Genomic DNA, 24594 nt, shown 5'->3' with positions numbered 1-24594 from the left:
ATAGGCCCCATACGAGAAAGGGTGATGGTGAATAGAGATCCCGCAGGAGGAAGGCGGATGTGGAAGAGAGATTCCACAGGAGGAAGTCAGATGGACGAGTGATCCCAAAGGAGGAAGGGTGATGGGGAAGGGATATCCCACACGAGGAAGGGAGTTTGGGAAGGAGAGTGCATGAAGGGGGAATGGGAGGAGAGATCCCACAGGAAGAAAGGGAGTGGGGAAGATAAATCCCATTGGAAGAAGGGGGATGGGGATGAGATGCCACAGGAGGAAGGGAGATGGGAAAGAGGGATCCCACAGGAGAAAGGGGATGTGGAAGAGAGATCCCACGGGAGGAAGGGGGATGTGGAAGGGAGATCCCACAAGAAGAGTGGGGGGATGGGAACAAATGCTCCACTGGCGAAGGTGGATGGGGAAAGAGATCCCAGACGAAGAAGGCGGATGGGGGAGAGTGATCCCACTGGAGGAAGTGGGATGGGGAAGAGAGATTCCCACAGGATGAACAGAGGTGGAGATGAAAAAAGATCAAGGGAGTGAGGAAGGGGATGTGGGAGAGTCATCCCACAGAAAGAAGGGGGATGAGGAAAAGCCATTCTACAGGAGGAAGGAGCATGAGGAAGAGAGATACAGCAGGAGGAAGTGTGATGGGGTAGAGTGATCCTACGGGAGGAGGGGAGCTGAGAAAGTCAGATGCCACAGGAAGAGGGGAATGGGAGCAGAGACCCATCAGCAGGAAGGGGGATGGGGAAGAGAGATCCCACTGGAGGAAGGGAGATGAGAAAGACAGATGCCACAGGAGGAGGGGAATGGGTACAGAGGCCCATCAGCAGGAAGGGGGACGGTTAACAGGAGGAGGTTGGATGGACGTGCGATCTTAAAGCAGGAAGTGGGATGTCGAAGGCAGATCTCACAGGAGGAAGGGCGATGGGGAATAGGGATCCGACAGGAAGAGGAGGGACGTGGAAGAGAGATCATACAGGAGGAAGGGGTTTGGGGAAGCAGGATCCCACAGGAGAATGTCAGTTGGGGAAGGTACATCGCACAGGAAGAAGGGGGATGGGGAATGGGGATCCCACAGGTGGATTGCTACCCATGCCACGTGCTAGTGAGGCTGGAAAAAGGAAGATAATGCAACTAAATACGTGGCTGAGGGGATGGTGCATGAGGGAGGGGTTCATGTTTCTGGACAATTGGGCTTTCTTCAAGGGGAGGTGGGACCAGTTCGAATTGGACAGTTTGCACCTGAACTGGAGGGGGACTAACATCCTTGCCGGTAGGTTAGCAAGTTCTGCTCCGGGGGTTTTAAACTAGATTGCAGGGGGAGGGGAACCGGAGTGTTAGAGCAGATAGTGAGGTGGAGGAGGATAAGCGTCATGCAAGGACTGCTTGTATAGACAGATATCAATGGTTTGTACGTGACAGAAATGTTCTCAGGTGCATCTATTTCAATGCAAGGAGTTTTGTACGTAAGGCCGATCAGTTTACGTCGTGGATTGGCACACGATGATTTTGATATTTTTGCTATTAGTAAGACTTTGTTGCAGGAGGGGCAAGACTGGCAGCTTCATGTTCCGGGTATCCATTGTTTCAGACGTGATAGGGGGTACGGATGAAAGGGGGAGGAGTGGCATTACCAGTCACCGAGAATATCACAGATGTGCGTAGACGGGTCTGCGCGGAGGGTTCGTCTACAGAGGCCATATGGGTGGAGCTGAGGAACGGGAAAGGTGTGAGCACACTAATAGGGTTGTATTATAGTCAGAGAGAATTGGAGGAGCAAATCTGTAGAGAGTTTGTAGACCAATGTAAGAAACAGAAAGTTGTAATCGTAGGGGATTTTAACTTTACACATATTGACGGGGACGCCCATTCTGAGAAAGGGTTAGATGGCGTGGAGTTTGTCAAACGTGCTCAGAAAAGTTTTCTAAATCAATATCTTGAGGTATCAACGAGAGAGGGTGCAGTACCTGATCTCCTATTATGGAACCAGACAGGTCAGGTGACAGAAGTATGTGTAGGAGAACATTTTGGGTCCAGTGACCATAATGTCATTAGTTTCAAGATAATTATGGATAAGGATAGGACTGGTCCACCAGTTAAGGTCCTGAATTGGAGAAGGGCCAATTTTGTGGAAATGAGAGAGGATCTGGGAAAAGTGGATTGGGTTAAGTTGTTTTCTGGCAGGGATGTGTTCAGTAAGTGGAACGCTTTCAAGGGTAAAATTTTGAGAGTGCAGAGTTTGCATGTTCCTGCCAGGATTAAAGGCAAAGTTAACAGGGATAGGGAACCTTGGTTTTCAAGGGATATTGGCGATCTGGTTAAGTAGGTGTTTAGTAGGTATAGGTAACAAGGGACAAATTAGGTACTTGAAGAGCATAGAGAATGTAAGGGATTACGAAAGAAGGAAATTAGGAAGGCAAAAAGAAGACATGAGGTTGTTTTGGCAGATAATGTGAAGGTAAACCCGAAGGGTTTCTACCAGTATATTAAGAGTACAAGGATAGTAAAGGACATAATTGTTCCACTTGAAGATCAGAGTGGTCGTCTATGTGTGGAGCCTCGCGAGATGGGGGAGATCTTAAAGTTTTTTTGTGTCAGTATTTACTCAGGAAACTGGCATAGCGGATATGGAATTAAGGGAAACAAGCAGGAGTGTCATTGAACGTATAGAGATTAAAGAGGAGGAGCTGCTTGCTGCCTTACAGTGAATAAAGGTAGATAAGTCCCCCGGGGCCTGACATGATATTTTCTTGGACCTTGAGAGAGACTAGTGTAGAAATTGCAGGGGCCTTGGCAGAAATATTTAAAATGTCCTTAGCCACGGGTGCGGTGCTGGAGGATTGGAGGGTAGCTCATGTTGTTCCATTGTTGGAAAAAGGCTCCAAAAGTACACCAGCTAATTACAGGCCAGTGAGCCTGACATCAATAGTAGGTAAATTAGCGGAAGGTGTTCTGAGAGATCGGATATACACAGATTTGGACAGCCAAGGGCTGATTAAAGATAGTCATCATGGCTTTGTTCATGGTAGATCATGTTTAATGAATCCTGTAGTGTTTTTCAAGGAAGTTTCCAAGAATGCATATGAAGGAAAGGCTGTGGATGTTGTCTACATGGACCTTTGTAAGGGCTTTGACAAGGTCCCACATAAGAGGTTAGTTCTAAAGGTCCAGACACTAGGTATCCATGGAGATGTTGTAAACTGGATTTGAATTGGCTGGGTGGGAGAAGACAGAGAGTGGTAGTGGATGATTGCTTCTCAGACAAAGGCCTGTGACTAGTGGCGTGTCTCAGGGATCGGTGCTGGGACCATTGTTTGTTGTCTATATCAAAGATCTAGATGATAATGTGATAAATTGGATCAGCAATTTGCTGATGACACTAAGATGGAGGCGTTTTGGACAGCGAGGAAGGCTTTCAAAGCTTGCAGAGGGATCTGGACCAATTGGAAAAATGGGCCAGAAAATGGCAGATGGAATTTATAACATATGACATATAACCATATACAGCACGGAAACAGGCCATCTCGGCCCTAGTCCATGTCGAATGCTTACTCTCACCTAGTCCCATCTACCTGCACTCAGCCCTTAACCCTCCATTCCATTCCTTTCCTGTCCATATACCTATCCAATTTTTTTTGTAAATGACAAAATCGAAACTGCCTCTACCACTTCTACTGGAAGCTCGTTCCACACAGCTACCATTCTCTGAATAAAGAAGTTCCCCCTCGTGTTACCCCTAAACTTTTGGTCCTTCACTCTCAATTCATTCCCTCTTGTTCTAACCTCCCTTACTCTCAATTGAAAAAAACTATCCACGTCAACTGAGTATCCCCCTCATAATTTTAAATACCTCTATCAAGTCTCTCCTCAACCTTCTACGCTCCAAAGAATAAAGACCTAACTTGTTCAACCTTTCTCCGTAACTTAAGTGCTGAAACCCAGGTAACATTCTAGTAAATCTCCTCTGTACTCTTTCTATTTTGTTGACATCTTTCCTATAATTCGGTGACCAGAACTGTACACAATACTCCAAATGTGGCCTTACCAATGCCTTGTGCAATTTTAACATTACATTCCAACTCCTATACTCAATGTTCTGATTTATAAAGCCAGCATACCAAAAGCTTTCTTCACCACCCTATCCACATGAGATTCCACCTTCAGGGAACTACGCACCATTATTCCTGGGTCACTCAGTTCTACTGCATTCCTCAATGCCCTACCATTTACCATGTATGTCCTATTTGAATTATTCCTACCAAAATATAGCAGCTTACACTTATCAGCATTAAACTCCATCTGCCATCGTTCAGCCCACTCTTCTAACTGGCCTAAATCTTTGAACAACAAGCTTTGAAACCTTCATTATTCACAACGCCACCTATCTTAGTATTATCTGCATACTTACTAATCGAATTTACCATCCATCACCCAGATCATTAATGCAAACGACAAACTACATTGGACCCAGTACAGATCCCTGAGGCACACCACTAGTCACCACTTTAATGCAGACAAGTGTGAGGTGTTGTATTTTGGAAGGACAAATCAAGGTAGGACATACACAGTAAATGGTAGGGCACTGAGGAGTGCGGAGGAACAAAAGGATCTGGGAGTTCAGATGCATAATTCCCTGAAAGTGACGTCACAGGTAGACAGGGTTGTAATGAAGGCTTTTGGCATCCTGGAATTCATAAATCAAAGTACTGAGTGTAGGAGTTGGGATGTTATGGTGAGGTTGTATAGGACATTGGTAAGGCCAAATATGGAGTATTGCGTGCAGTTCTGGTCACTGAACTATAGGAAGGATATCACTGGGATTGAAAGAGTGCAGAGAAGATTTACTAGGATGTTGCCGGGTCTTCAGGAGTTGAGTTACAAGGAAAGATTGAACAGGTTAGGACTTTATTCCTTGAAGCCCAGAAGAATGAGGGGAGATTTGATAGAAGGTTACAAAACTCTGAGGGGTATCGACAGGGTAGGTGCGAATGGGCTCTTTCCACATAGATTAGGAGAGATAGATTCCAGGAGGACTTGGCTTCAGGGTGAAAGGGGAAAGGTTTAGGAGGAAATTCATCACTAAGAGAGTGGTGAGAGTGTGGACGAGCTGTCATTTGATGTAAAAAATGCGGACTCACTCTTAAGCTTTAAGAATAAATTGGATAGATGCATGGATAGGAGAGGTCTGGAGGGTTATGGACTGCGTGCAGGTCAATGGGATTAGTGGAATAAAGTTTTGGCACAGAGCAGAAGGGCCGAATGGCTTGTTTTCTGTGCGCTTGTGTTTTATGATTTTATGATTCTATGAAGGGGGATGGGGAGGAGAGTTCACTCAGGTGGAAAGTGGAATTGAAGAGAGCTCCCGCAGAGGAAGGGGCATAGGGAAGAGAAAACTCACAGGGGGAAAGGGGATGGGCAATTGAGATCCCACAGGAGGAAGGGAGATGGGGAAGAGAGATCCCACAGGACGAAAGGGCATGGAGAAGGGAGATCCCACAGGAGGAAGCGGGATTGAGAAGAGAGATCCCACAGGATTCCAAGGTTAAACGGTAATCCTACGAGACGATAGGATGCAGATAATTTTTGTACTTGTGTGTTGGGTCTGAACAGAGGCCCAGAGGAAATGCGCCCTCTCTCTCTCTGCGTATCTGGTAGTGAGCAAAGTCATACACGGGGAGGGGCAGGTGAGGACAATCTGACAATTGTATTTCTCTCCCTCTGACTGGATCAGTCTGCTGACGGTCTCTTGTCCCTAACCGGGAAGGGAGTGTGAATTTCTGACCCACCTGCTGCAGTCAGTGTCGGTCTGGGTGTCACTGATCTGATGAAGTCTCCAACATCCCTTCACAAGGAACCACAGAACCCTCCCGTCCTTGAGATATTACTGACCGATCCCCTGGGCATTTGTCACAATTCTTCACAATCTGATTTACTAAAGTTTAACCCAAATTCCATTACATTGAAATAACGCAATGGAACAGTTCCACAGTTCAGAGTGAGAGATAAATCAAGTTACCTCAACTCCTGGCACTTGTGCAGCTCGGGTCCCAGACGCTGGATTCCTTCACACTGAATGTGGCAGTCCTCCAGTTTGAGGTGTTTTATTGTATCACAGAGTCCGATGACATGAGACAGGACCGCGCAGTCAATCGGGGTCAGTGTCATTCCACTGAATGAAAGTGTTTCCACAGATCCCAGTGCAGCCTGAGCCAGTCCACGATTCTGAGACTCAAACAGGTAGTGCAATGTGTTCAGGAATCTCCTTTTACCAGCTTTACTCATTGTGTTTCCAATCTGGCGTTTAACCTCCTCCTTCACCCAGTCAATCACCCGGCAGGTTGTTTCATGAGGAAATGGACCCAGAAACTCCTCCAGGCACCGAGCTGTCATTGGGGAGGAAAGACCAGCAACAAAACGGAGAAATACCTCAAATCGCCCATCTGTCATGTTGTGGGTTTCAGTGAGGAGTTTCATAATATCTCTGCCATCTGGGATCAGGAATTGTGTGACTGCAGCTACAAACTCTTGGATAGTGAGGTGTGGGAATGTGTACACCACGCTCCGGGCAGAATCCTCTCTCTCCAAAAGCTCCATCAGGAACCCGGACAGGAACTGGGAAGGCTGCAGATTGTACTTGATCAAATCTCCATCTGTAAACACAATCTTCTTCTCGGACACTCCTCTGAAGGCCATCTGACCAACCCTGAGTAACACATCACGGGGGTTCTCAATCTCACGGGTGTGGGTTTTCAGGATGTTGTAAATATAGTAGGAGTACAGTTGGGTGATGGTCTTGGGAACTCGCTGCGGGTCCCTGACTCTTTGTGTGAAGAAGGGGCCCAGTGCCAGAGCGAGGATCCAGCAGTAGGAGGGGTTGTAGCTCATGGTGTACAGTATCTCGTTCTCCTTCACGTGTTTGAAAACAGCTGCTGCCACCGTCTGATCTTCAAAGTGCCTGAAGAAATATTCCTTCCGTTCTTCACCGACAAATCCCAGGAGTTCAGCCCAGACACTGATCTTAGCCTTTTCCAATAAATGTAACACAGTAGGACGGGTGGTCACTAGCACTGAACACCCTGGGAGCATCTTGCCCTGGATTAAGCTGTACACAATATCAGACACCTTGCATTTGAATTCAGGATCTGAGCATGTGGACCGATGTTCTGTATCTCTCCAACTGTCAGCAAAATCAATTGTGTCATTGAATTCATCCAGACCATCGAATATAAACAGCAATCTCTTTGGGTTCTTCCAGACCTCTCTCAGGATATTCCCAAAGTAAGGATACTGATCCAGAATCAGTTCCTTCAGGTTTATTCTGCAGTTAATGGTGTTTAAATCCCGGAATTTGAAACTGAAGACAAACTGGAATTGTTGGTATATTTTCCCCGTGGCCCAATCATAAACAATCTTTTGTACCATTGTTGTTTTCCCGATCCCCGGGACTCCGGCCACTGCTGCCGAACTCCCAGATTTGGATTTACTCCGGGAAAAGCTGCTCTGGAACAACTGATCAGTCCGGATTTTTTCCAGCTTTCCACGGAGATGTTTCTCTCTCCACTCCTCGTTGTCTCTGCCTCTTACCAGCAGCTCATGTTCCACCAGTGTCCGATCTCGAACAGTAGAAATGACCGTGAGCTCAGCGTATCGATCAACCAGATGGAAAACCTTCACCTTCTCCCTCATCAGGATCGTGTTCACTCTCAGTGTTTCAGTTTGTGCCCGCAGATTCTCCTTGTGTTTCTGTTGAACATCTTCCATGGGAACAGAGAACGTAGTCAAAATATTAAATAGTTCAACGGACAAAGAAATTTCTAAATGCATTCCAATATTCTGTGTTTGAGATTACATGAATTAATTCAATGCTTCCATGGATATTAGGACAGGAAGTACATTTCTGTTCACAGACACTGGAATTAACAGCGATGAATGTCCCAGAAAATGTCCAATTCTCATATTCTGGTACTCATTACTTGTGATGGTGAAGATACCCCTGATATCCTATTCCAATCCTGACTGCACTTCCGTTAAAGCAACATTTCACTATATTTAAAGCATTGCTTGCATCATTAACAGATAATGTTAATGCTGATCTTGTGTGGAAATATGGAGAGCAGGACACTGTGCATTTTGGCAAAGCTGCACACTGGGGAGTCACAGGTGTCCACTGCTCTTGCATCAAAACAGGAGCAGAATATGCGGGAAATACTCAAGTCGGGCAGAGTCTGGGTGAGAATCACAGTGAAATTGCGGATCTATAACCCATCGGAATGGCAAGAAAGAAAATGACTGGTTTTCAATCGCAGTGATGGAGGATTGGTGGAAAGATGAAATCTCCGTTAATGGAAGAAACCACAAGCGTCTGTCTCAGTGATGTACATCGTGTTTGTGGGAGAGGGTGGTGAAGTCTTGGCAAATGCTACTCATCAGTCTTGCTGTGGGGGTGTGGGGTGCTCTCTTATAAGGCCTCCGTCTGTCAGAGTCAGCCATGGATGTCCTACCCCTGCAAGCCGGGACACTCCGATATGGAGAGGAAGCTTCTGCCGATGTAGCAAGCTCCCTCTCTCCATGCATCTGATGAACACGACAGAACGGCAGAGACTGACACAGCTTGGGACCAGAGGTGTCGCAGGATATGCCAGTCTGCGTTGAACACTGTTTAACACTGACTTAGGGGCTCCAGGTCCAGAATTTTCCCACTGGGTTTACTACCAAACTCTTCCCCATGAGGGGTTATAGTTGCAAGGCAGCAGAGTTTTGAGATCAGAGTTTTCCTGTTCCTGGGTGAGCTGCCAATCACGGCCGATGAGCTTCATCTGCCCAAAGTGACTGGCTGTAAGGCACCATTCAGAAGAATTGCTTCCACTGGGCTTAGTGGCTAAACCACACGTGACGGCCCTAGCTGGACTTTGTTGCCAGAGGCTATTTTAGTCGCATGCCACTGGGAGCATTACATAAGTTCGTGGCAGCTCAACCCCACTACCAACCCCCAGTAAAACAATCTTAAGCAACCAAGGGGCGCTGTATTATTGACACATGCACCACAGTAAAATGGAAAACTTTTCTGGATGCGACCCAAATAGATCGTTACATCACATCGATGCAATGAGGTCGTACAAGGAAAAACGGAACAGAATAGTTCAGGGAAACAGTGTTTCAGTTGCTGAGAAAATGCAGTGCAGGCAGACAATAAGGTAGAAGGCCAAAGGATCATTGGGAGGTCAGGGTTTTGTTTTTGAAACTATGCTCGTAAACTGTAGAATTCAACACCTAAAACTACAGTACTGTGCAGAATCCTGAGGTGTATATTATGACTGACAACATTTTGTCTTTTATTTTCTAGTTGGCACTTTATCCCGTTGTGATGCGGTTTGAGGATTTGTTGTTGTTGTTGTTGTTGTTATTAATATTTTCTTAGCCTAACCTGGTAAAACTGGAGGTACGGGCATAGCCAAGCACATTCATGATTGAATTGATAGGAAATTTCAGACTATTCTCGTGGTGTATAGTATTGTGGGTTTTTGAAGATTTACACAAGTATTCCCGTGTGGGCCTAATTTATTAATACGATTGTGTAAAGCCTTTGGGATGATGCCAGTTATCAATATTACGATTGGGATAATGAATACCCTGTTCGTGTTCCATAGTCTTTCGATCTCCCCTTTTAATTCAGCATATTTCTGGTGTTTTTCACTAATTCATTTCTGTAAGTTGTGTTTGGAATGGCTATATATATATTCAAAAAGTTGTTTTTACTTGTTTGTTCTGTAAAATTATATCCGAACGGTTATCATGGATTATCCTATCTGAAATAATGATCAGTCGCAATATGATATGAAGGACTCTAACTGTAAAAGTGGAGCTGGTTTGTACTTATAGTAAGTTATGGTGTTTTTCATCAGTTGTCGTTTAAGCGAGATTTTTGGGAATGTTGTCCACCACTTGATAGTGCTTGTGCAAGTAATGAGATTCAGTTAAACTACAGCAAGATCCTGTAAAGTGTTGGATTGTGTCTGGTTTCTCTTGTAATTCTCAGCATTTATCGTCTTGAACCTATTGGTCTTTTATTCTGTATTATTAATAACTACATGTGTTAACAACCTTGACCTGTATTGTTTCAATGATCTCTTCTGTTTCTGGGAAAAGGTCTCCAACTCTGAGCCAGGCGCTCGACACTTCCTTGTTGACATCTAGTCGGCTCAGATCATGGGGACGTTTAATTGAAAATAACAACAAAGAGTATTATTTGATATTTTAAATTTATTTTTTAATTGATCAAACGACATCAATATACCTCCTTCAAAACAATCACCTATATATTTAATCCCCTTTTGGAACCAATTATGTAAAAGTTTATTATCCATTGTAAAAGGAATAAGCCTATTTTGAATTAAAGTTCTTTTTGCTAATAAAGATTTCTTTATCTCATCGTCCATATTTACCTTATTCCATAAATCAATCAAGTGTCTTAATATAGGAGATTATTTTTTTCCCCGTATGCATTTGGATTCCCATTTATATATAAAATCCTCTGGTATATTTTCTCCTATTTTATCAAATTCTATTTTAATCCATGCCGATTTTTCTTCATCAAAAAAAGACGCAATAAATCTAAGTTGATTTGCTTTATAATAATTCTTAAAATTTGGAAGTAGTAACCCCCCAAATCAAATTTACATATCAATTTTTCCAATGATATTCTTGACATCTTACCTTTCCAAAGAAATTTCCTTACATATTTATTCAGTTCTTGAAAAAATTTCTGAGGTAATTGTATTGGTAAATTTTGAAATAAATATTGCAATCTAGGAAATATATTCATTTTTACAGCATTAACTCTACCTATTAATGTTATTGGTAACATTATCCATTTATCAAGATCCTCTTTTATTTTTTTTAATAATGGCAAATAGTTTTGTTTATACAAATTTTTAACATCGTTATCAACTCTTGTAAAGCCTATTTACGAGAAAAGCTGGGACAAAAAATGTTGATGCCAAAACCTAGTGAAGTAGAAATATTAATTCAGAAAGGAAAAATTAAAAAAATTATATCTTGTATGTATAATGTGATTCAAAAGCAAACAATTAAGTTAGGAATTCATAAATCAAGACAAAAATGGGGATCTGATCTGAATGTTAAAATTGATGGCAAAAACTGGTTAAGACTATGTTTTGATAGTATGAGAAATACAATAAATGTTCGAATTAGTTTAATACAATATAATTTTTTACATCAATTATATATAACACCACAGAAAATAAATAGATTTAATTTAAATATGTCTGACCAATGTTTTCGATGTGGTCAAGAAATTGGTACTTTTTTATATTCTACCTGGTCCTGTTATAAAATTCAACCATTTTGGATAAATTTAAGACTTTTATTGGAACAAATTATTGGAGTACAACTGCCACATAGTCCATTATTATTTTTATTAGGAGACATTGAGGGGACAATACCGAAACTTAAATTGAACAAGTATCAGAAAAAATTTGTAAAAATTGCATTGGCAGTAGCCAAAAAAGTTATCGCAGTTAGTTGGAAATCTGATTTATATTTAACTATGGATCATTGGAATAATGAAATACATAGTTGTATTCCATTTGAAAAAATTACGTATAATCTAAGAAATGAATATGATATATTTTTGAAAATTTGGCTCCCATACTTACAAAAGATAGGATTAAATACACAGGTCCTTTAAAGATAAAATCATAGTAATTGGGGAAAGTAAAAATAAATATTAAAATTATTTTGAACTTCATGGAGCATGTGGGGGTCCTCCGATATCCAGGCAATCTTTTTCTTCTTTCTTTCTTTTTTTTTCCTTTCTTTAGATAAGGGTTAAGGGGGGGGGGTTAAGGGGAGGGGGAGGGTCAACATTATTTTTCTTACTATTTTATTATCACATTGATTACTTGTAATTTCTAAAATTTAATAAATTAAAAAAAATAAAATATAAAAAAAAAGATCGTGGGGACGTCTTCCATGGGGAGTCAGACTCTTCCACTGGTTAACATTTTCTACTATTATGTTAGTTTATTCATTTTTATGGGTTATGTTTTCATTTCCGTTCAGTGATGTGTACCCCTTATCAGAATTGCATATGCCTGTACGGAGTGCTGAATCCTGCTTGCGTTGATGAAAATATATCCTTAGAGCTAATTGTGGATTTCAGAAAAGGCAAGATGAGGGAACACAACACACCAGTCCTCATCGAGGGATCTGATGTGGAAAGAGTGAGCAGTTTCACATTCCTGGCTGTCAATATCTCCGAGTATCTAACCTGGACCAAATATACCCATGCAGCTGCAAAGAAGGCACAACAGTGGCTATATTTCTTCAGGAGTTTCCAACGTCACTCGAATATTTCTACAGGTGTAACTTGGAGAGCATTGTAACTGGCTGCATCACCGTCTGGTTCACGGGGACTACTGCACAAGATCGGATTAAGGAGCGCACTCAACGATTTAGGAACAACTTCTCCTGGGCCATCCAGTTTCTGAATGGACATTGTACCCATAGATAGTGCCTCACTAATCTCTTTTTTTATTTCTATTTTAGCACAAATAATTTAATTTAACATTTCATATAATCACGCAGACATGCATAACTCTATATGCTCAACTTCCATGCCTGAAGCCATTTTGCTGCTGAGACAGCTCCACTGGACAGGACATGGCCTCGCATGGAGAACTCGTTACAAAAATCAGTACCCTACGGAGAACTCTCCCAAGGTAAGAGAGATCATGGTGTTCCGCACAAGAGGTACAAGGACCAAATTAAATAGCAGCTCTCTCAGGCAAATATGGAGGTCAACGAGTGGCAGCCGCTGATCCACGGAGAAGAGAAGAATTCTGAGGAACCCAGAAAAGCGACTGCTGAAAAGAAAATGAGATGCAAGAAGGATCCAACTACCCAAGCGCCTGCATCCCAGCTGTCCCGTGTTCAAACTGCTCCCAGGTCCGCAGATCCAGCATTGGCCCTGACAGTCACCAACGACCGTGCCGTCATCCAGTACACACACACACACACACACACACACACACACACACACACACACACACACACACACACACACACACACACACACACACACACACACACACACACACACACACACACACACACACACACACACACACACACAATGCTTCCTGGTCATTAATGCTTGATGGAACCCTGGAATGTCCATTGCCTCAAATCCTTTTGTTCCCCAGATCTGGAGTACCTGGTGCTGCTGTGTAAACCTTTCTCTCTGCTGAGGGAGTCACGGCTCTTATTATCACAGCTCTGTAATCACAACTTCCTCAGCTGTGTGTTATTATCACAGAGGAGGGATGTTCTCCACCAGAAATCGGTCAGGACTGCCCAAACCACAAAATTTGGATCAACAGTTCCGTGTGAATAGCACTTGCCACGTGACCGCCACCTTACAATGCTGGTGATCAGCAGGAGCTCAAGAAATTCAGCTCCGATCTGTGCAAAGTCATCCCAGACAGTGAAACGACAATACCGAGACAGGATTCAGGCACAACTCTCCACCAACAACACACACAGCTTATGGCAAGGTCTGCACACCATCGCGGACTTCAAAGCTAAGCACAATGGTGCTGCCAACATTACCATCTCTCTCCCCGATGAGCTGAATCTGTTTTACACTTGGTTCGATATCGACAACACTGAACCCCCGAGGAGAGCTGCCGATGCGACATGCACATTGGTCATCTCTGAGTCTGGAGTACGCAGGTGTTTCCAACGAGTGGACAGTCGCAAGGCTCGGGACCGGACGGCATCCCAGGCCGTGTGCTTGGGATTTGCACGGCACAACTGGCAGGTGTGCTTACGGATACTTTTAATCTCTCCCTCTCCAGGTTTAGAGTGCCCTCCTGCTTCAAATCATCCACCATTGTCCCTGTACCTAAAACGACTAAGGCAACATGCCTGAACGTCTGGTGTTCTGTCGCACTCATCTCAATAATAAGCAAATGCTCTGAGAGGCTGTTCATGGACGACATCTGTAGCACGCTGTCACACACACTGGGCCCCCTACAATTCAACTACCGACACAACCGATCGACAGATGACACAATAGCCACTGCTCTGCACACTGTCTTTAAGCATCTGGAGAAGAGGGATGCTTATGTCAGAATGCTGTTCTTGGACTAGAGTTGAGCATTCGACACCATCATTTCCCTCCAGGCTCGACATGAAACTCAAGAGACCTCGGCCTTGACCCTGCTTTGTGCAGCTGGATCGTGGAGTTCCTGTCATATCACCGGCAGGTTGTAAGAGGGGTCTCCCTCACCTCTGCCCCTCTGACACTCAACACAGGTGCCCATCAGGGCTATGTCCTGTTCCTTCCTTTACTCTCTATATACCCATGACTGTGTTACCACCCACAGCTCCAATCTGCTAATTAAGTTTGTTGATGATACCACATTGATTGGCCAAATCTCAATTAAAAACGAGGTAGCCTGCATAGAAGAAGTCATCACCCTGACACAGTGGTGTCAAGAAAACAACTTCTCCCTCAATGTCGCAAAAACAAAGGAGCTGGTTGCAATGTCGCAAAGACAAGAGGAATGGAGAGAGGATAACCCCCATTGACAGCAATGGATCCGGGGCTGAGAGGGTGAACAGCTTTAAGTTCCTCGGCATCCACGTCACTGAGGACCTCACGTGGTCTGTACACACCAGCTGTGTGGTGAGAAAAGGCACAATAGCTCCTCTTTCACCTCAGATGGTTGAGGACGTTTGGTATAGGCTCCCAAATGCTAAAGATTTACTACAGGGACACAATTGGGAGCATCCTGACTAGCTGCATCATGCCCTGATATGGAAACTGTACCTCCCTTAATTGCAGGACTCTGCAGAGAGTGGTGCGGACAGCCCAATGCGTCTCTAGATGTGAATTTCCTACTATTCAGGACGTTTCAGACACGGGGTAAAAAGGGCCCAAAGGATCATTCTGGACCCAAGACTCACAAAACACAAAATGTTCCATCTGCTACCATTTGGGAAACGGTACCGCAGCATAAAAGCCAGGACCAGCAGGCTCCGGGACAGCTTATTCCACCAGGTCATCAGACTCATTAATTCAAGCTGATACAATTCTACTTGTACAATTGTATACATATACTACATTTGTGCCGCTGGCGCAGAAAAACACTTTTCACAACATATCACCGTGATATTAACCCTGATCCTGAGAATGTTTTTCTTGCTGTTGTGCCATTTGTTTTAGATCTGTTATTCATTGTATTCATACTGTCCTCGTTCATATCAATCTAAGTGCGCACCAGTGCACATGGTGTTTTCTAGAAATTGTTATTTAAGTTCTTAGTTTTTTTTTTGCAAATTTTCCAGATCCATTTCATACCAGAAGAATTCGTCAATATGGGCACAGGGAGAGTTTAGTACCTTTGTTATATTTTTACTGTTCAGCTCTGTTTGGCAGATTTCCTTCAGCCTTGATATAAATTCACCTTTTCTTCAGGCTCGCAGTAAATTCAACGTTTCCTCGGCCTTGAAGTAAATTTTGTTGAAAGATTTTGCTTTATCACACGATGACCTATTTTCTTTGCTTATTGATATTCTAAATATATGTTTCATATTCATCCATTAGTTGCCTTGAATCCTGATGCTCTGTTTGATATTCTACCGGCTCTATTGCACCTTTTTTTATGTTTCATGTTCTGTACTTTTCTAGTCTCAAGTTCATGCTTATATCTTTGGAAATTAGTTCCATTGTTTAAATTATTTGTTTTAGATTTACTGATGCAAGAGTAAATAATTTCAAATCATCAATGTACAGCTGTGTCAAGGTATAATTCATTTTTTAAAAAATCTGATTTTATACCTGAGGTTTGTCCAATTCTGTAAATTATGAGCAGGTTTAAAGCCACGCAAAACCATAGTGGGCTTTGTGAGTCACACTGAAAAATCCCGACATTTATTTTTATAACGGTGGTTGTTCCTTTGTGGTTGTTAATAGGGTGATTCTTGTACACCAATGTTTTATTAGATGTTGTAGAAATTTCACAAGTATTGGATTAATCTTATATATATTTGGAACTTCTCTTAACCCTGCGAGGGAGGGAATCAAATGTTTTTGATACAATATAACATTGAAAGATTTCAGCTTTCCTGAGGGTTTGATATAGAATTACATAATCTATTATCAGTTGTTTCTTAAATCCGTTCATACACTAATGGTATTCTTTCTGCTCTTCTGTAAGTATTGTGGTTTTCTCAATGAGATACACGATGTTACAAATTTATATATAAAATTGCCTTATTATTAACAGCCAGTAATAACATAATAAGTGACCAATCAATAGTCTTATAAATGCAGCATTAAAGCTGGCGGTACAGACCTTCAGTTTTTTTATATTTTCTGCTGCATGGGAGTATGAAAGGGAGAATGTTTGAGGGTTCATCAGCAAGGCTTTGGGTGGGGTTTGCGTCTGGCTAACTTGATTGTGTTCCTCCAGGAGGTGACAAAGGTGATGGATGAATTTACAGATGGATATTGTCTACTTGGATATTGGTAGAGTCTTTGACAAGGTCCCATATGGGAGGTTCATAAAGAAAATTAACATGCTTGGGAACTGTGGGGAATTGTCTTGTCTGGCGGGGACCCACATTGCGAGAAATTGCTTTCGCTGGTGTGTGGTGAATCTGAAATTATTCTCATAGGCAGCTGAGGAAGACAAGTCAATGGGTATACTAAAATGCAGGTCTATGTTCCTGATTCGGAAGAGCGTCAACATTTACAGAAGGCAGGATAATAGGGTTGAAAGGAATTGCGGAGCAAATTCGCAGAGCCGAATAGCTTAATTCTCTTCCTAATTCTGATGGTTTTAGGCAGCATCTGGAGTATTGTGTTCACTTCTGATTGTCCAGCTCTGGGAAGGATTGGAGAGGGTGCAGAACAGGTTCATCAGGGTTTTGCCTGTGTTCAGTGGCATGTGCTACAAGTAGAAGTTTGATAAATTTGGTTTGTTTATTCTGGAGTTAGAATAGAGATCTGACTGAAGTTTATAAGATAAGAGTCTGGGTAGAGAGCCTGCATTTTGCTTTCAACTTAGATCATACTCATACCAGAGGGCATTTGGCTAAGGTGAGATGGGGTAAATTTACAGCATGTTTGGGTCATTTTTTCACAGGGTCGTGGATGCCTGGAATTTACAGCTTGGGTCGTGTTGATATACCTGAATGTGCAGGAAATGCGAGGTTATTGTCAATAACACGAGAGAGGATATCAAAGATTTGTTTTTCTTTCCCAGATATATAAAGAGTGAAAAAAAGCGAGAGGGTTGATATCGGACCGCTGGAAAATGATATTGTAGATTTAGTAACGGGTGAGAAGGAAATTCCGGACAAACTCTGTGGAAGTCACTAGCAGAATTCCAAAATGTAAACGGCATCCACGGACAGAATTGAGTGCAGCTGCAATTACGAAGGGGAAGGTTGCTTCAGTATCTGAAAGGTCTGAAGATAGAAAAGTCACCTGGACTGGGTCATGCAGTGTATCAGGAGCCTGTCTGGGGTGTGTGGGGATTCCCAGAATATTAGAAACTGGAGTCAAGGGTTCAGCAGACCCAGCAGCTGGATTAACACATTAACAACTGGAATAGCTGGAAAAGTACATTTTAGAATATTCAGGCTGCAACAAGAGATTATCTGAATTTTAACCTGAAACCATACACAAGCGAATGATTGATGGTGAATATTCATTCCCAGATTCTGCCAAGTCACAGTATAACATTTGAGATGTCCTTTGAACTGTGCATTCCATCACTCACCTATCAGATGAGAGGGCAACTCAGATAACCCTTGGGCAATGTCTATGTATTCCAGTGGATCAGGACCTGTTTAAGTCAAAATAATGTCCATGAAAACAGAGCTAAAATAACTAAAATGTTTATTTCAATATGTCTTTGTGTTCAGTGCGTGTTTTTAACATACCGAGTTCCTGTATTTCCCTCAGAATTTTGTCCAACTTCGGTAACTCTGTCCTCCACGTCACAAAGGATTCCCACATCACCCTCCGGGCCCGGGAGCCTTTTCCCATCACCAAACTGAGGAAGAGTCTGGAACTCTCTGCCCGTTTTCCCTTCTCTGTCAGTTCAGTGACTTTCTATAAAAGGAAAACAATGAATTTATTGTGGAGCAGACAGACAGACATGGAGAATGTGCAGGAAAGTATCTGTTCATGGCCCCGGTAGCTTCAGAACAGATGCAGTCACTGGGCTGCTGCCTCATCCTCCCTGGGTTCAGTCATTAACAGAGAAACAGTAACTGAAGGAAATTCTAAATCAATATTGTGAAAGAATAAGGATTTACTGATACCCTGCGGTAGATGCAACGTGATGAATTTACTTGTCCGTCAATGTGCAACATTACATCGAAAAGATGTGACAACAAGAACGGAAGAGAGGGAAGAGCAAGAGAGCAAAAAAAAGTGGATGGTGGGCATCACTGAATCGTGGCTGAAAGAAGATCATATTTGGGTGCTTACTTCCAAGGATAAATATTTAATCGAAAGGATAAGCAGGTGGGTGAAAGGGTTGGGTTGACTCTGTTGTCATTAAAAATGAAAGGTCTTGAGAAACAAATGATATCGGATTGAACGCTGTAGATATTAAGTAACTGCATGCGAAAAATGACCCTGATGGAAATTATATACAAGCCCCTTAACAGTAACCAGGATGTGGGCTACAAATTCCAGTGGGAGAGAGAAGAGGCATGTAAAGAGGTCAATGTTAAAATAGTCAATGGGGAATTTCAATATGCAGGTAGCTTTGGAAAATCAGGTCAGTGCTGAATCCCATGTGAGGGAATTTATAGAATGCCTTTTAGATGGTTTTTTGAGAGATGCTTATGGTTGATCCCACTACAAGAAAGGTGGATCTGAATCCTGTGCTGCGTATTGCACTAGATTTGATTAGGGATCTTAAGGAAAATAAACCCTTAGGAGGCAGTGATCATCAAATAGCAGAACTCACACTGCAGTTTGAGAGAGAGAAGGTAAAGTTAGATGTACCTGTATTACAGTGGAATAAAGGCATTACAGAGGCACGAGAGAGGAACTGGGCAAAAATAAATTCAAAAATGACTAACAGGGACAATAGCAGAGCAGGATTGGCTAAAGCTTCTCGGAGCAATTCAGAAGGCGCAGGACAAATGATCACAAACATGAAGAATTATTTTAAAGGGAGGATGATCAGCCGTGGCTGACGAGGTAGTCAAAGCAGCACAAAAGCAAAGCGGAGGGCACAGAATATTACAAAATATAGTAAAAAGCTGGAGAACTGGGATGTTTATACAAACCAACAGAAGGCAATTAAAAAGTCGTAAGTAGAAAAAATATGAAATATGAAGGTAGGCTAGCGAATAATGTAAAATAGCTTAACAAAACAAAGGTCTGTCCGATATATGAAGACTGAAAGAGAGGAAAGTGGATATTGGACTGCTGGAAAATGACAGTAGAGTGGTACTCTCAGGGGACAAGGAAATGGCAGAAGGTATTAGTAAGTATTTTCCGTCAGTCTTCACTGTAAAAATCACTAGAACGTGCCAGATATTTGAGAATGTCAGGTGGCAGAAGTGAGTGTATTTGCAATTATTGAGGAGAAGGCATTCGGGAAGCTGAAAGTTCTGAAGATAGATGAGTCCAGATCAACTGGACCCGATTGCTTCTGAAAGAGGAGGCTGAAGAGATCGTGGAGGCATTAGTAATGATCGCTCAGGAATCACTAGATTTTGGAATGGTTCTGCAGATTATAGGCCAGTTAGTGTGAACACCGTTTGAGAAGATGTCAGCAGTCGATTATTGAGGATAAGGTTTCGGGGTATTTGGATGCACATGATGAAAAAGGCCAAAATCCGTGGAAGGAAATCTTCTCTGACAGACCTGTTGGAAGTTTTTGAGAACAGCATGCTGGGTCGACAACGGAGATTCAGAGCAAGTTGTGTACTTGGTCTTCCCGAGGACCTTTGACGAGGTACCGCACATGATGCTGTTTATCAAGACAGGGGCCGGCAGTAGGACAAGAGAGATACTAGCATGGATGGAGTATCCATGATTATCTCCAGACAGATTTTGTCTAACTGTCAGGAAGCACAGAATGGGAACAAATGGGGCTTTTTCTTGTTGGATGTTGGTGACCAGTGGTGTTATGCAGTGGTTGGTTTTGGGATAGTTTCTTTTTCCGTTATGTCAATGATTTGACAGCTTTATGGACAAGATTGCGCACATTACGAAGATATGGGGAAGGACATGAAGTGTTGCGGAAGCAGGGATTTCACGGGAGGACATAGACCGATGAAAAAAATGGACAAATCAGTGGAAATTGGAATGTAGTATAGGGAGGTCCATGGTCATACACTTTTGCAGAAATAATGAAGGCATAGACTATTTTTGAGAGTTGTAAAAAGTCTCAGGAGACCTAGTGCAGGATTCCTTCCAGGTTGAGTCGGTGTTAGGAAAGGCAAAAACAAAGGTTAGCGTTCATTTCGAGAGGATTAGAATATAAGAACAAGCACTGGCCAGACCGCACTTGCATATTGTGAATGGTTTTAGTCCCCTGATCAGTGAAAATACTTGATGGCATTGTGGGAAGTCCAGAGAGGAATCAAAACTGACAGAACCAGTGATATTAAACCTGATTTTGATGAGAATGATTCCTGGATGCGCCTGTACTGGCTGAAGTGTGGAAGGATGAGGGGAATCTAATTGTAACCTGTGGAATATCGAAAGGCATTGAGAAGATGTGGAGATGATGTTTCAAAGTGAGGGAATCTAGAACCAGACGGAACAGCCTCGGAATAGAGGGACGTCCATTTAGAACAGAGTTGAGGAGATTCTTTAGCCGAGGAGTAGTCATTGCACTGACAGCTGCGGAGACCAGGTCACTGGGTATATTTAAAACAGAGGTTGGTACCTTCTTGACTAGTGAGGTCAGCAAAGTTCACTGGGAGAAGGCAGGAGAATTGAGTTGAGAGGGATAGTAAATCACCCATGATGTAATGGCGGAGTAGAATCGACGGGCCTAATGGCCTATTTGTGTTCCGTTGCCTTATGGTCTTATGATGTGTAAAGACAACAGAACATTAAGGAATGTCAGTGCGGCCGTCTTATAATGGAGATGGTTACTGCCCGGCACTCATGCTGTAAAATGGTGATCACTTTCTGAATGCAGGCATGGGCTTCCTCATTTACTGAGAAATTATAAATTAAACATTGAACCGTCTTCAAGCAATCTCTCTCTCTCTCTCTCTCTCTCTCTCTCTCTCTCTCTCTCTCTCTCTCTCTCTCTCTCTCTCTCTCTCTCTCTCTCTCTCTCTCTCTCTCTCTCTCTCTCTCTCTCTCTCTCTCTCTCTCTCTCTCTCTCTCTCTCTCTCTCCCCCCCCCCCCATAGGATGATGATGGTTCCTTTCAGTCAGTTAGTGGGGAGGTACCCCACTCCTCAGAAAGGAACCGTGTGCGTGAGTGGATTTTAGGTGAGTAGGGCGTTTCACCGGTCCAGATCCACCCTCTCGACATCCCGTCCCGGATCCAGCAGCCTGGTTGGGTCCAAGACGTCTGTGGGAAGTTCTGTTGCAGTGAATGGCCAGACCAAGCTTCGATGCGAGGGATGCCCTTTCCGTGCTTGTTTGCCAGATGACCGTTGACCCTAACAGAGGGGTCATCCGCCCTTTGACAGGTCTTGTTTTTCATCCTGCAGGGTGTCTAGCCACCCTCCTCACCAGGCCAGTCTGGTGGGGGAGCTGGTTTAGTCACCGACCATCCGACCATGCGACAGGTAGTACTGGGTTACATGGTACCGGTAGCACTCAGACGAGCGGTCTGACCAGAACATACACCGATGATGGAACTAATGTAATCGAGGATGCAACTGAACATGGATGGACTTAGGACATTGCTCTGAGAAATAATAGGAATGATGTCCCGGGTTTGAATGATGGATCTCCCGGAACAGTTACCAGTAGGGAACTGGAAAGTTTTTCCATAACACGAATAACGGACAGCAATTATGGAATAAATCAGCATAATTCCCTGATGGTCCACTGCACTGTAAAATAATCCCTCAGTTTCACTGCTACCAGGTCTGAAGGAATTACCATTGCGAAAGAGATTTAACAAGAGATTTAAGAGAATGATGAGTCAGCTAACAGATAGGAGGTGCAGCGGCTAACGGACTGGTGCACAGCCAACAACCTGTCTCTAAACGTGAACAAAACAAAAGAGATGGTTGTTGACTTCAGGTGGGCACGGAGTGACCATTCCCCGCTGAACATCGACGGCTCCTCGGTAGAGATCGTTAAGAGCACCAAATTTCTTGGGGTTCACCTGGCGGAGAATCTCACCTGTCCCTCCAGCTCCATAGCAAAGAAAGCCCAGCAGCGAATCTACTTTCTGCGAAGGCTGCGGAAAGTCCATCTCCCACCCCCCCATCCTCATCACATTCTGCAGGGGTTGTATTGAGAGCATCCTGAGCAGCTGCATCACTTCCTGGTTCGGAAATTGCACCATCTCGAATCTCAAGACCCTGCATCCGTTACGGACATTTACACTGCATCCGCAAAGCAAACACCATTATGAAGGACCACACGCACCCCTCATACAAACTCTTTTCTCGCCTGCCGTCTGGGAAAAGGCACCAAAGCATTCGGGCTCTCACAACCAGACTATGTAACTGTTTCTTTCCCCCAAGCTATCAGACTCCTCAATACCCAGAGCCTGGACTGACACCAACTTACTGCCCTCTACTGTGCCTATTGCCTGCTTATTATTTATTGTAATGCCTGCACTGTTTTGTGCACTTTATGCTGTCCTGGGTAGGTCTGTAGTCTAGTGTAGTTTTTATTTCCTGTGTTGTTTTCTTACGTAGTTCAGTGTAGTTTTTGTACTGTTTTATGTAGCACCATGGTCCTGAAAAACGATGTCTCGTTTTTACAGTGTACTGTGCCAGCAGTTATGGTTGAAATGACAATAAAACGTGGCTTGACTTGACTGGAGTTAATGGTTTTCCAGTGAAGCGGATGTCTTCAGATGATGAATTTATAGATGAACATCATATTTACACATTACTCCTCTTGCCTTTGGATAATGCCTGTTTGATTCATTACAGACAGCGCCGGTGAATCCCAACGAGAACAGAGTCACTCACAGGTGTAACGCACTTGATTTTCTAATACCACTCATGGCTGAGTAGGTCAGATATAGGACAAGACAATCACTGTTTGTGAGCTCCAAGGAGAGTGACCTGAAATGGTGTGTCCCTGTCTCTCATTAGTTAGATACTCAGCAAGTTATCAGATTTCTTTTTTTCGTATTTTTCCCTTCCCTTTCAGGACAACCTATTGATCTTCTTCCTTTTTAGGACAACCTGTTGATCTCAGGGATCAGCTAGTCAGCAGATTTATTTTGTATTTTGTAAGTTCTTCTTCCCATTTAGGTCAAACTATTGACGTTTGTGGTCATGAGATATCAGCTTTGTGCGTGATCTTTCACACCTAACCTATCTTAGAGATTTTCGAGGAAGTTGCAAGGAAATTTACTGTGGCCAAGGTTGTGGATATTGTCTACATGGACTTCAACACGGTTTTTGACAAGTTCCCTCATAGCAGGTCAGTCAAGAAGGTTCAGTTGCTCAGCATCCGAGATGAGGTAGTAAACTGGATTAGACACTAGCTTTTTGGAGGAATTCAGGGCATGACTATAGACTGTTGCATTTCCGATTGGCACCTGTAACTCATGTAGTGTCACGGGGATCAGCGCTGTGCCTGTTGTTGTTTGTCATCTATATCAATGATCTGGATGAAATTATGGTTAACAGAATCAGCAAATTTGCAGATGACACCAACATTGAGAAGGTGCAGTGGACAAAGAGGAAGACTACAAGAGCTTGCAGTGAGATCTAGACCAACTGGAGAATGGGCTTAAAAGGGGCCGATGCAATATAATGCAGACAAATTGCCCTTCGGAAGGACCAAGCAGGGTAGATCTTACACAGCGAACGGTAGAGCACGGAAAAGTGTGGTAGAACAAAGTGTTCTGGGAATACAGGTCCATAAGTCATTGAAGGTGACGGCAAATGTGCTCAAGTTGCTGATCTGAAAGAAAGTCTCTTAGCATATTAACCTTCATAAATGAAAATATTGTGTACAGTACATGGGATATGATGTTGTATAAGAGTTTGCTGAGACCTAATTTGGATATTATGTGCAGTTCTGCTCACTTACCTACAGGGCAGATGGAAATAAGTTTGAAAGCGTACACAAAAAAAAAAACAAGGATGTTGTCAGGACTAGAAGACCTAAGTTATAAGAAAAGAGTGACCCGGATAGGAATTTATTCATTGGAACATACAAGATTGAGGGGAGATTTGAGAGAAGTTTACACAATTACATGGGGTATAGACAGGATAAATGCAGCAACATTTTGTACTGAGGTAAAGAGGTACTACAACAAGAGGTTATCAGTAAAGGGTGAAAGGTGAAAAGTTCAGGGGGTACAAAGGTGAAATTTGTTGACTCAGAGGGTACTAAGAGTGTGAAACTAGCTAGCAGCGCAAGCAG

The 24594-nt window shown here is 43.1% G+C and overlaps 1 protein-coding gene across 1 annotated transcript in view; it reads right to left on the bottom strand.

Annotated features, from left to right (window-relative positions):
- LOC140720576 (NACHT, LRR and PYD domains-containing protein 3-like) overlaps positions 1–24594 on the bottom strand; it is a 44379-nt gene that overhangs the window by 7492 nt on the left and 12293 nt on the right. Inside the window, exons 5-7 of the mRNA XM_073035410.1 lie at positions 17977–18148; positions 17814–17879; positions 6017–7754 (exon numbers count right to left, since the gene is read on the bottom strand). Of these exons, the coding sequence (XP_072891511.1) occupies positions 6017–7754; positions 17814–17879; positions 17977–18148 (1976 nt within the window). The remainder of the gene's footprint in view (positions 1–6016; positions 7755–17813; positions 17880–17976; positions 18149–24594) is intronic.

Source organism: Hemitrygon akajei, unplaced genomic scaffold (assembly GCF_048418815.1).
Source record: "Hemitrygon akajei unplaced genomic scaffold, sHemAka1.3 Scf000045, whole genome shotgun sequence".
Taxonomy (NCBI): domain Eukaryota; kingdom Metazoa; phylum Chordata; class Chondrichthyes; order Myliobatiformes; family Dasyatidae; genus Hemitrygon; species Hemitrygon akajei.
The sequence above is the reverse complement of the archived record's forward strand: the minus strand, read 5'-3'. Positions and strand labels throughout refer to the sequence as shown.